The sequence below is a fragment of the Magnolia sinica genome, chromosome 13 (assembly GCF_029962835.1).
Source record: "Magnolia sinica isolate HGM2019 chromosome 13, MsV1, whole genome shotgun sequence".
NCBI lineage: Eukaryota > Viridiplantae > Streptophyta > Magnoliopsida > Magnoliales > Magnoliaceae > Magnolia > Magnolia sinica.
The window spans coordinates 3,125,742-3,139,279 of NC_080585.1; the positions used below are offsets into that span (position 1 = coordinate 3,125,742).

General features: G+C 39.0%; 2 protein-coding genes across 9 annotated transcripts in view; both read left to right on the forward strand.

Annotated features, from left to right (window-relative positions):
- LOC131222430 (beta-glucosidase 12-like) overlaps positions 1-13,538 on the forward strand; it is a 148,494-nt gene that overhangs the window by 35,550 nt on the left and 99,406 nt on the right. For 3 of the 8 annotated variants that reach the window (XM_058217488.1, XM_058217497.1, XM_058217499.1), the window contains 3 exons: positions 797-899; positions 1,088-1,196; positions 1,616-1,968. The exons of 1 other annotated variant lie outside the window; for it this stretch is intronic. In XM_058217488.1, the coding sequence (XP_058073471.1) occupies positions 797-899; positions 1,088-1,196; positions 1,616-1,817 (414 nt within the window). In that variant the 3' untranslated portion in view covers positions 1,818-1,968. Of the gene's footprint in view, positions 1-796; positions 900-1,087; positions 1,197-1,615; positions 1,970-13,538 lie in introns of those variants that run through there. 4 more of the 8 variants (XM_058217496.1, XM_058217490.1, XM_058217491.1 and 1 more) reach the window with 2 other exon arrangements.
- On the forward strand, positions 5,086-10,056 carry LOC131222649 (beta-glucosidase 30-like). The gene is made up of 5 exons (XM_058217799.1): positions 5,086-5,244; positions 7,688-7,719; positions 9,083-9,189; positions 9,319-9,457; positions 9,619-10,056. The coding sequence occupies exons 1-5, from the start codon at positions 5,086-5,088 to the stop codon at positions 9,818-9,820; spliced, it is 639 nt and encodes a 212-aa protein (XP_058073782.1). The 3' UTR covers positions 9,821-10,056.

Genomic DNA, 13,538 nt, shown 5'->3' on the forward strand with positions numbered 1-13,538 from the left:
CAAGTTAGATGGCACTCACACATTACAATGGACCCCACACAGCTGCCATATGTTTGAACATATGCCAACATTTCCCTTTTGGCAATTCACTTCCTCTCTACATGTGCATTTTACATGCCATGCTAATGTAGGGTCGTGGACATTTTCATGGTCAAGATAGACCAAAGAAGGTTTGATCAGAAGGAAAGTGATCAGGATGGTCAGAACCCTATAGCATGAGAAATGAGTTATTTGACATACCATACATGATTTTGGAGTGGGAGAAGCTACTTTAGCCAACTAACCCAACCATGCCAAGTTGCCCATATCCTATTTTAATTTCAATTTTACATGATTTTGGAGTGGGAGAAGCTACTTTAGCCAACTAACCCAACCATGCTAGGTTGCCCACGCTGGATTTGTGAGATTCCATCAGATCCTATTTTAATTTCATTTTTACTATTGATAGTGAGTTTTAGTTCAATGATAGTTCTTCGTACTTTGAGCTTTAGGAGTCGTGCCCAACATGAAAATGGCTTATAAAAATTAGGAAAATAACATGGTTGGACAAATTGGACACTTAATTATTTTTGGTCGAAAACCATGAAGTTTAGTAGAAATCATGACCGTCTATCCCCTGTGGAAGATGGTGATTGACCTCATCATCTCCATCCCTGCGTCACATACCTACCAGCAATTTGCATGAATGTAAACTGTATTTACACCCACATAGTTGGACATGTGATAGGCATTAAGCATGCAACCATTTACGGGTGTGCTTTTGTGTGTGCACTGATCATTAGAACCTGAATTGCAGGCTGCTTCAACATGGCTGTATGTGTACCCACAGGGAATCCGAGATATGTTGGTCTACCTAAAGAAGAGATACAACAACCCCGTTATTTATGTTTCTGAGAACGGTAAGATGATAGAGTACTACTAGCTACCTAGAATGTATGTCACTTTTGCATTTTATATCAGATCCGAACCGATTATCAGGTAGGCCATACCTTGGATGGGCCGTATGTCATTAATGACACTGTACAGACTATCTAGATTGTTTACAAGGAGAAGCAATTATTAATGTTCGTTATTTATGTGGGTGCAGGAGTAGATGAGTTCAACAACGATTCCTTGTCACTGGAGGAAGCGTTGCAGGACAACATGAGGATCGACTATTACCATCGCCATCTTTTATTTGTTCAAAGTGCCATCAGGTGTGGTTGTAGTTACTCCCGTCTTGTGTTTTAATGTTTTACATGTGGGGTCCATGTGCAGAAATAGTCGGACGATCAGAACTGTATATCTTGTGGGCTCTATGTCTTGCTGAAGGGAAGATGACCGTTATTGATTTATGAAGTTGAAAATATGACCGTTGAAATTTTCTCTCCAGTGGTTCACGTTGGCTCTACATATTGATGATGGTTAGGTTCATCTGTTCAATATGAGTTTGGGAACATGCATGGGTCGCCATGAAAATTACACTAATTGGATGATCTTAACCATTTAGTTCTGCCCGTTGAGTTGAATCACTATTATATGTTTTCATATAACCATTCATTTGCTGGAAACCAGCTGGACGGTTAGGGTGCTCTATTCTGGAATTACTGACGGTTGAGATTTGGACTGTTGGCAGGGATGGTGTGGATGTGAGGGGCTACTTTGCATGGTCATTGTTGGACAACTTTGAATGGGCAGATGGCTTCACCGTTAGATTTGGGCTTAATTATGTAGATTATAAAGATGGTCTGAAGAGATACCCAAAGCAATCCGCCCTTTGGTTCCAGCAGTTTCTTAGAGGGTGTGAAGGTAGAGAGAATTCCATCTCCTCCGCATGATCAGTGGGACATGGACCACAATGTCAGTACAAAGACGTCACATGTATGATTTAACTTTATGGATCTATTCTCCAAATCATCCTTTCAAGGTGAATATTGCATTGTGTACTTATCATTGTTTACGTGTGTATATATTTATTCATTTTATTATATTGAGGTTTTTCAATGTTTGAATTTATATAAATGAATGTAATTATTTCATAATAAAATATCTTCATAGATATTGAGATTGGTTATTATGATGAGATGCGGTTGATATTCATCGATTAAAGACTACTTGAGAATTGGATCTGCTTCATTTTTGGGCTCACCCAATAAATTATCCGAAAAAATGGATGCAAGGCGTGAATACATACATCCAGGTGGCCACATCGTAAGGGCCGCACCGTGTTGGATGAGGTGACGGGCCGCACCTAAGAGTAGTCATCATTTTCTAAGAGGAGTAATTTGACACACAACTGCGGGTTTCACACAGTACTCACGCACTCATAAATGATACTTGCGCGTGGCATATGTTAACTCGAACAAACCGTTTAAATTCTGGAACCCATTGTCCGTTACAATCCAAAGTTTAAATTGTTTAAATGGTCTTGACCCCTCATTCATTGATATTTTCATTTTAACCGTCCTAAAAACGTTCACCTATCATATATTTGGATAATCAAATAAGCATAATATTTTGTTAATCATACATCTAAAGTGGCGCCCATAATCGGATCACTTAATTTGAATAACTTATATTACATGCGTGCAATTTCTTAAGTAATTTAATGACCCTGGGTATCATCCATGGCACTCGGCCGGCCAGCGTATCAAAGTTTTTCTTATTTCCAAAATGGGCAGTACACGATCCCGTGAGTCTTTTCATATAAAAATAATTTCTTTTTCTTTTTCTTTTTCTTTTTCTAAGAAAAGTGGCCCACCTCTCAAATCTGTTAAGATGGGAAGTTGCGATTATAAAACGATACTCCAATTAGGTACTGACACTGCCAGTACCTACCTCAGCGCTGATTGGTGCTGGAAAAACCCTATGGCCAGTTTTATCGGCCGTCCATCCACTTTGCGACATCATAGAAGGATATGAGCATAAAACTGAGGTAAATCCAAATCACAAGTGGACCCCACAAAAGGAGACAGTGGTGATTAAAGGCCTATCATTAAAAATTCCTTGAGAACCACAAAAGTCCTGGATTAAGCTGATATTTCTGGTATCTCTTGACTGTAGCCTGACTGGCTTAATCAACATAATGGATGGCAAGTAAACATCACAGTAGACCCTAAGAAGTTTTTAAATTTGAGAGTCCACATCAGATTTGGATCCGTCTCAATTGAGCCTGTGTCCTTATATGAGCTCACCAAATGGATCGACGGAACACATGCATTATAGTGGGGCCTACAGAGCTTTTCCAGTACTGACCAGTGCCAAGTTGGTACCGGCAGGGTCGGTTCTGAATCCGAGTGCTGTTGATTGCCTTGTAACAAGAGCGGAATGAAAAAGTAAAAACGAAAATGTTCACCGTTGAAACCTTCACAGAGCAATGTTTATATGCCATCTAAACCGGTTACAGGGTTATTACCACTCACATAAACAGCAGTCAATCCAAAACTTCTGGTAGCCTTAGGTGTTGAATTTCAATTTTTGTGTGTATAGCCCACATGAGTTTTCAATCTACCTTATTTTTAGACTCATCAATATTTTAATCTTGCAAAACATATGGCAGTAGTGGATTTGTCACCTACATCTCTGTGGGCCCCACACATTTGATACACAGGAATCCATCTGTGACCGTACTGGGGTCACACTAAATCCGCTTCCTCCGAAATACTAATATCCAGGAGCTGCAGGGTTGCAGTTCCCTTCTTACCCCCATATGTGGTGATCACTTCTACCGATTTTCACCGGTCTCAAAGCTTTGACATGAGTATAGATTTCTTGTTCTTTGCGTTATAGTCAGGCCACCCGTCATAATTGATGACATGACCCAATTACAATACAAGAAAACATAAGATTCTTATTCCTACCCAAAAGAATATATATCCAAATTCTTTGGACAAAATATTCTAAATTGTGAACTAAATATTTGAGACTGGTTCAAAACTCAAGTAACCCATACCTTAATCTAGCAAAAGCCCTGACTTAGCCCATCAAGGCTTAAGGTTGGCCACAGCCAAGGCTTAGGGCTCTAGGCTTTTGGAGCCGGGCTAAGGCTAGGGCCAACATCATCAGCTTGGCCTGGCTTGGCTCATTGCCACCCTAGGTCATGCTAGCTTGACCTGCGGCCTATCTGACCCACTCCAGCCCCGTATTCATGTTTCCTCTTGAAATCTCAATTTGAAGCCAAACAACACCGTGTGTAATTAATTTTTTTTTTTTTGGGTTAGCTTGTTAGTACACACCCATGTTAGTACACACACTCTATGTTAGCCACCCCCACTAGCCATCAATGCCGTGTGTAATTAACAAACGTGCTTAAATGGCTCCACCAACCATTCATGGCCGTTGAGAGAGTTTCTTCAATTTTTTATTTTTATTTTTTTTAAAGGCGTGTGGAACGTGCGCGTAATTTTTAAGTCGAGGAAAGATACGGTATCCGATTTTATATTTATTAAATGCTCTGGTTGGCACGTAGCATTATAAGTTATGGTGCACCTAATTGGATCTGGATATCTATATGACACAATTCATTGATCTAGACTTTTCATCAGGTCCACTGCACATTTCATGGGCCATCGTACAAACATTACCTTGATTTGACAAATATTAACCATTAGATCAATAACCATGGATGGTCAATATCGTTTAGTAAAAACAGGCCTAATAAAAAATTTGGTCCATCTTATTTTGTTCCGGACCATCATAGATTGCTTATAATTCTAAAGAGTTATTTTTGCTGGGAAATCATAAGCATCTCATCCATTGCTTAAAAAATGAGTGGCTAGAGAAAGTAAGGCCAATCAAGGACGGATTGGATCTGCTGATTAGTGCAAATTTTTTCTGGTAGGGCATGGAATGTGTTATGGATTTAATGGAGAGTTCAGATCAATGGTTTGGACTGAACGTTGGTTGTCGATTCATTTCAATGGTGAGGCTCACGAGTCAAGATGGTATGGTACAACTGGTATGGGCGTTGCGATGAGCGGATAAGAACCATTTTCACCACATGGGCCAAAACACCATGAGGCCCATGACCATTACGGTGCTGACGTCAGTACGTTATCAGCTTCCCTTTAACGAGAGTGAGTGAGAGAGAGAGGGGGTACTTTGGGAATGACGCATGGAGGAGGGCTTTTCCTGTTCGTACTCTTCGTTCTGCTGGGCTCCTTGTCACGTGCTGGAGGTGCCCCAGGACGTGAGGACCGACGTCCGATAAACGGGAGCTCCTTCCCGCCGGGCTTCATTTTCGGGACTGCGTCTTCAGCTTATCAGGTTCGCTGTGCACCTCTGTTGAAATGTTTCTAGAGCCCGCATCCAACCTCTTCGTAAGGTCCAAGCATATCCAAAGTTCAATGGACCACGACACGGGAAACAGTGGAGATAATGACACCCACTGTTGAAACTTTTCTAGAGCCTGCATCCAACCTCTTCGTAAGGTCACATGGACGTGGATGAAGGGGCAACACAAATATCATATTCATCCAAAACTCCTATGGCCTCCGACAAGTTTTCAACTGTAGTCATTCAATTCCACTGTGTCCTGTGGTGTGGTTCACTTGAACTTTAGATATGCTTCAATTTTCAGTTTGTGCGGTGAAAAATGAATGGATGACATGAATAAGACAAATACATCACGGTGGGGCCCACATAATTTACTCTTATTCAGTACGCAATCCCGGACCTTTTGGCTGTACAAACTACCCTGCTTGAGTAGCTAAAGTCAATCTCAAATTTCAACGGTCTGGATGAACTCTCTTTAATTACAGGAATCTCAAAAGGGCACTATAGGGATAATCAATATGGTCCACTGGTATATACCGCTATCTACATCTAAATCCGACTATGATGCTGCTCAACGAGCTATGGACTTTATGACTGGATGGTGAGTGATGGAAACTCCAGCTTCTATTCTATGTTTTCAAGTGACCGTCACAAGGCAGGTCTATAAATGCATACGAAACATGAAAAGTGTCCAAATTCACAAGTTTATACAAATGGGCCCATTTTAGGTGATGGAAACTGTTGATTTGATGGGTCCCATCGTGGTTATACAGGGGATGCCCGGAAGATCTCTCAAGCTCAAAGATCGCAACCTGTATTAGTGCCTATCAAATGACAGCGGAGAAAAATACAATAATATGTCAAAATAATGCCAAAAAATTAATGAATGGGATATCCGGTCTCTAAAAATTTTAGAGCTGTTATCCATCCATGATGAGGCACATCATTTCAACAATTTGATGATCTGATCACTCAAATGGCTCAATTGTTTCAGTCGAAACTAATTCCTATTCAGTTTCAACTGATTGGGCAAATATCATGAACCAAAGCTGGATGAAAACTCGAAGTCAATCAGATGTTAAATGATCCAAACCATTAAAACCTTAAACTAGCCGTATCTTGCAAACCTGGATGAGTTTTTCGACATATTATATATTATATATGATTTTGGGTAGGATGACCTACTTAAGCCAACCAACTCTGATATGCCGGGTTGCGAAGGCTGGATTTGTGAGATTCTATCATATCAACGGTCAAAAGTCCTGTTTAGTTTCATCTTTTTTACTATAAATAGTAAGTTTTAGTATAACTTTTGATACTTTGAGTTGTGGAAATCGTGCCTAATACAAAAGAAGGCTCAAAAAAGTTAGGAGAAAAACATGATTGGGTCAAATTAGACACTATTTTTTGCCCAAAGCCATGAAGTCTAATAGGAATACAGGTCATCTATAAATAATAAGATTATTATTTATAGTAAGTCACGTTTTTAGTTTTAGTTGGAGTTCATGTCTAAAACTCCATCTTAAGTTTGAGTTCCTTATTTAAAGAGTTGTACTTTCATTTTTCTTTATGAAAAATCAAGTTATTTTGAATTTATTAGGAAATGTTCCTGCTTTTATCCCTCATAGATTCGAGGAAGCTCTACAAGGAGTCTAGAGAACGTGAAATGGTTATCCCCTAAGGAAGACGGTGATCCACCTGATCATGTCCCTCCCTGCGCCACAACCCAATCTTAGTTTGGATCATAAGAAACAGGAAAGGTCTTTAATTGTGGTTGACGCTGTTTGATTCGACGGTCCATATTTTAATAGCACTGGTTTTGACAGTAAATTCATGCGTGCCATCATAAAAATACACTGCGTGGAGCTCTATGGCATGTCACATGGTCCTTTTGAGCATGCCATGGGGCATCATCATACCCCACAAAAATGGTGTGCCCCACCGCAAGCAATGGCTTGAGAAACATTTGTGCAGCACCATGCAAGGTGTGCATATATCATGAGTATCAACAAAATTTATCTATCATTTCATGATATGATTACTTTTAAGTGCAACCTCACCTTGTTATAATTACAAATTGCCACTTAATCTTGGTTTATTCAGGTTCATGGATCCTTTGACTGATGGTGAATATCCGCCTAGCATGAGGTCCTACGCGGAAAATCGGCTACCAAAATTCACAAAAGAACAATCTGATATGTTGAGAGGATCCTTTGATTTCATAGGCCTAAAGTACTACACTTCCAAGCCCGTGGCTCATGTTACTCGTTCCGATACCACCCGAGTAAGCTACACAACCGATTCACATGTAAACATCACGGGTAAATATGATTAAAACCTAATGGAATTCTGCTTCTCTACACTTTAAATTTTAATTTATTTTTATGAGTGTGTATTTTTTATTTTATTTTATTTTTATTATCTTTTGTAACAGTGGAGCGAAATGGGATCCCCATCGGGCCTCAGGTAATATATTTGCACGACCAGACATGGTTCTATGTATATATGATGCGGCTTATGGCTTAGACAGGAAGTACTCATTTACTTGTTTAACTGCCAATGCAACCCATGCATGATCACTGGATTGAAGGATCATATACCTCCCTAGGAAGTGACCTGCCACACTCATCACTTGCACCTGATCACATTCACTATACATGCATAAATAGATACACAAGAACATGCATTGGTATGCATTTACACCTGCAACATTTGTGTATTGAATGTATAACTACACCCATACAACTCTTGCATTGGGCATGTATTGAATGTCCATCGACATTTAATTATGTCCACAGTACATAACACGATTAGCAAGGGGCAAAATTGTGCGAAATTATTCCTTAAAAACAACTAAAATTGAGAATTATTAAAGAACAGAAAAAGTATTAAAAACAATTTTAAAAAAAAAAGAGCCTCAGAGCGAATTTGGTAAAGCGGGATGCCTCCCCTCCCCCCATTGTTCCCTCTGACGCACACTACCTGAGTTACAAATCAAGTTGGGTTTTGCATTGACATGTCATCATCTAGCGGCTCAAGCTGGCTCAAGCTTATAGAGAAAGTGATTGTTTAACATGGTATCAAAGCGGATGATTAATATTCAAATTTTAAGAGGGGTCTGTCGGGGTGCTAAAAGTAAGTTCCTCTTTGCTTTCTCAAGGCGTATGGGCAAGGATCTAGCTTTCTTGCTGAGATCAAAGCTATCATTCATGGCCTTCAGATTTGCTCCAGAAAAGGGCTTTTTTCAGTGGATGTGGAAAGTGATTCGCGCTCTATGGTGGAGATCCTTTTGAGCCAGGCTGACGGCCCCTGGATCGCACACTACTGGAAGATCCAATTCAGATCGATTTGCGCTTCCAGTTCTTTTTACATCTCCCATTGTCCGAGAGAGACAAACAACGTTGCCAACAGCCTTGCGCGTTGGGCTAGCGCTAATCAGCGATCGAGAATTTATGAAGCCACTTCTGATCTCCCTCTGCGTACCCGAAGGGAGCTGGTTCTAGATAGGACGGGCCTCGGCTCTGTGTGGATTTCGTAGCTGCTCCTTCTCCCGTTCTTCCTTTGGCAGTCCCTGTTTTCTGCTCTGGGGGGCGGTCGTTCTGCTCGGTAGTCCGTGTTTGTGTAGCTTACGATAGGTGATCCCAGTCCTTTTTGTTTAGGAGCACCCGAATGCATGTACATGGCTTTGTTGAATGAAATTCGGGAGCAAGCACCTTTTTTTGAAAAAAAAAAAAAAAGTATTCAAATTTTAAGAGTAGCAAATTATATTAAGGACGCAACCATTTATGGTGTGATTTTGCATGTGCACTGATTAGAACCTGTATTGCAGGCTGCTTCAACATGGCTGCATGTGTACCCACGAGGAATCCGAGGTGTATTGGTCTACCTCAAGGAAAGATACAAACAACAACCCCATTATTTACATTACCGAGAATGGTAAGATGGTAGACTAGTACCTTGAATGCCTTGTCACTTTCTTATTTTGTAACAGATCCGAACTGAATATCAAGTAGGCCACTATCTCATTGTTGACACTGTACAGACAATCATAGATTGCTTACACAGAAGTATTTGTGTCCGTTTATATCACTGCCAGAGTTGATGAGTTCAACAACGGTTCCTTGTCATTGGAGGAAGCGCTGCAAGACGACATGAGGATCGACTACTATCATGCCCATCTTTTATTTGCTCAAACTGCCATAAGGTCTGGTTGCATTTAATTACTCCCGTCTCATATTTTGATGTTTTACATGTGTGGTCCACATGTAAAGATAGTCAGATAATCAAAATCGTAGATAATCAAAATCGTTAGGGTGGTCTATTCTAAAATTACAGAGTGACTGTTGAGATTTGAATTGTTGGCAGGGATGGTGTGGATGTGAGGGGCTACTTTGCTTGGTCATTGTTGGACAACTTTGAATGGGCAGATGGTTTCACCGTTAGATTTGGCCTTAATTACGTGGATTATAAAGATGGTCTGAAGAGATACCCAAAGCAATCCGCCCTTTGGTTTCAGCAGTTTCTTAGAGGGTGTGAAGGTAGAGAGAATTCCATCTCCTCCACATGATAAGTGGGACATGGACCACAATATCCGTACAAAAACGTCACATGTATGATTTAACTTTATGGATCTATTCTCAAAATCATCCTTTCAAGGTGAATATTGCATTGTGTACTTATTATTGTTTACGTGTGTATATATTTATTCATTTTATTATATTGAGGTTTTTCAATGTTTGAATTTATACTAATGAATGTAATTATTTCATAATAAAATATCTTCACAGATATTGAGATTGGTTAGATGATGAGATGCGGTTGATATTCATCGATTAAAGACTACATATGAGATGTACTTCTCACTGTTATCATCGGCACAATCAGCTTCATAGCCTATCAAATCATATAAATTTATATATTGGTTTATTAGATGAATCCCATGTCATGTGCTAGTGTATAGACGAATGCTCGATCATTCACGGTGTGTGATTTGAGTCATGTGTACTGAAAGACCAATCACTTATAAGCAATGTATTGATTCCAATCTAGTAGCTATGCGAGCATATTAATCATGTGTATCTTGTGTTGTTATTGCTTTACGCTACGTGACAATGTTGCAATAAGGTCACAGTACTTTGGTGTGCATTGGCCATACACACAAATTGATCTATTAGGTTATAAGCACGCTATCAAAGCAGCAAAAAAAAAGTTAGGTAAGAGCACACTAACAAATTAGCAACCAAATTAAGATAGAGCCACGAAGACATGTGAGAGGAAGATCATAAACGATTACATGGTAGTGATGAAGCATAAGAGACTTATCTACAACATTGGATTAAAAGGATGGTTGAATTTTATTTCAAACTATATATTAGAAAAAATATTTATAAATTATTATATTAATATTTTCAATGAATTTTAATCGGTCAAATTTGCAAAGATAAAATCCATCCAATCTCAAAAAATAGATAAGTGCATCACGATCAAAGCATTGGTATTTGTATATATACATAGATAGAATCAAAAGTACTTAATTAAGTATGATCAAATTAAATCAATTATTTAGGATAAGCGGTTGAAAACTGAAATGAATTATTTCTGATTCACTCGTGAACTTAGTACAATGTCATCCCTCAAGGAAGATTAGTCTAGGAAGTCTCACATGAATTCAGTTTTTTCCAAGCAACTTTTTTATATTTATAACAAATCCACTATAAAAATGATTTTCAAGAGATTGATGAACTTACATATGCGACACCCCACATTCTCTCTTGCAAACTATAGAATCGATTTAGCCTTAGCCCTCATTATTCTACCCTAATCCCACAAGTATACTCATATATTTTGTGTACTCTAACCGAATAGAAAACTAATTGTGCGATTACACAAAATTGCGCGTACCTTCGATCTATGCATCAATTGATTGATACCGATTGAGCAAACATCAATCAATTGAGCACCCATATACGATCAATCGACTCAACCATCCGATCGATCAAACTTGTTCGAAATTTTCCAAAGACCAATCTATTTACTATGGGGTTCACTCAATTGATCGATTAGACAATTCAATCAATCAAGATCCCCTGTATATGACAGATTGAAGACATCTAAACAAAAATTATGGTACAACAATTATTGTCTGAGATTTTGTTGTCCATGTACCATCAACTTCCAAGCTAATAAAATGAATCATTGGGCCCGAACCATGGCTCCTACTTTCACAAACAGAAAGCCAAAAAGATCATGTACAAGGTTTCCACCCAGCATTGCATTATACCTCCTTATTAAACACATAAATGATCTATTGTAAAGGAGATGTGATAAATCTTATTCCACAAGCATGATCCACACCATTCATTAGGTGGGTGTACCGTTTGTGTGATAATGCCAAAAAATCAGGCCTATTTGGCATCAGGCGAGCCACACGCCAAAACATAGACTTTTAGAGGAACTAGATCACTACGTTGCATTAAATGAACTCGTGTGCCACGTTATTCCCAGACAAGCCACAAGTTCTGACACATTGCCACCTTATAACACCATCATATGTAGCTTAGGAGATGATTATGTGCAGACCAGGCCTCACCCAAGATGATGCAGGCCTTATCGTTAGGCCCACCTTGAATTATGTATTTTATATCCATGCCATCCATCTCTTCTACCAAATAATTTTAGGGTATGAGCCCAAAAACAAAGAAGATCCAAAAACTTAGATGGACCAGATTATAAAAAATAGTGGTAATTGAACCCCTTACCATTGAAAATTATATAGGGTGCATCGTAATGTTTCTGTTGTACCCTATTTTTGGCAATTCTGGAAAAAGCCAATAGGAGAGCAATATGTGGTATTATATGAGAAATAGGAGATGAAAAGATCTTCAAGATACTTGGAGCACTTTTTACAGAATTACAACTGATGTAAATCCAATTTTACACATCAGTAGATGGTCGACAAAGTGATATCAATGTGGTCGAGTTACTCTAGAGTCTAACAAGTGATGAAAGAAATACGATTGAGCAGTTCGAAATGCAAAGGGTGACTGAGAGGAGCAAAGCTTAGGCGATAGAAGAAGAATAGTTGCAAAAGAGAAACGTAACTTGAGAATGATTTAGAAAAAAGCTGTTCAATTATGTAACCATTAAAATAATGGAAGAAGGATACAAAAGAATAAGTTACAATAATGTCGACAATTTCTATAATGTTTATTTGCTGTACAACCAGTTGATAATTAACATAAACCTAGACAAAGGGAAAATCCAAATATAAGATTGATCCAAAACTTTCATGGCCCATTAGTGGTCAATCACTAATGTATCTTATGGTATGGTCCACCTGAGAATTGGATCTGCTTCGTTTTTGGGCTCACTCAATAAAATATCCAAAAAAATAGATGCAAGGCATGAATACGTACATCAAGGTGGCCACACCGTAAGGGCCGCACTATGTTGGATGAGGTGACAGGCCGCACCTAAGAGTAGCCATTATTTTCTAGAGAAATCTACGACTGTGGACCCCACCTTTTATCCATTGGATATTCTTGAAACAATACAAACTTAACATATTCACTTAGACCTCCTCGTACGGACAACAAATTCCAGGACGAAAATACCCCTCCTTTTCACAGAAATGGATTGGCTACTCCGCCTGCCAACCGCCAATGGCGGATCGTTGTGGTCTGTGGGCCCCACCATGATTTATGCTTTTCATCCATGCCGTCCATATATTTTTCCAGATCATTTTATGGTATGAGACAAAAAATGAGGTATATCCAAATCTTAAGTGTACCACATTACAGGAAACAGTGTTGAATGAGCATCAACGATTAGAAATCCTCCCCGTCTAAGTTGGGGCCCACTGTGATGTTTGTGAAAAACCCTCCCTGTCTAAGTTCATTCATAGGGTCACAAAGACCTGGATGAAGATGAAAAACAAATTTCATAATGATCCAAAACTTCATTAACCCCTGAAAGGGTTTCAATGGTAGACGTTCAATTCCCCACTGCCTTTTACAGTGTGGTCCACTTGATAGTTAGATCTATCTTTTTTTTTCCCCTCAAGCCTTAATATGAGCTCACCAAATAGATGGACGGTTTGGATATAACACAGACATCATGATGGGACCCACGAAAACAACCTAACAAAAAAAAAATGGCATAGATAGCCGCGGCACTGTCGCTGAAACGTGGCTGTCTGATAGTTTTTTTTTTTTTTAACAGAGAGAACTTTTTCTCTCCTACATTTTTCTCTAATACATAATTATGTAAATATGTATATATAAGTA

Coding starts and splice junctions, on each gene's coding strand:
- LOC131222649 (XM_058217799.1), top strand. CDS start 5,086: ATGACGCATGGAGGAGGGCTTTTCCTGTTCGTACTCTTCGTTCTGCTG. Junction 5,245..7,687: donor CTGCGTCTTCAGCTTATCAG/GTTCGCTGTGCA, acceptor CTTTTGTAACAG/TGGAGCGAAATGGGATCCCC. Junction 7,720..9,082: donor GGATCCCCATCGGGCCTCAG/GTAATATATTTG, acceptor CCTGTATTGCAG/GCTGCTTCAACATGGCTGCA.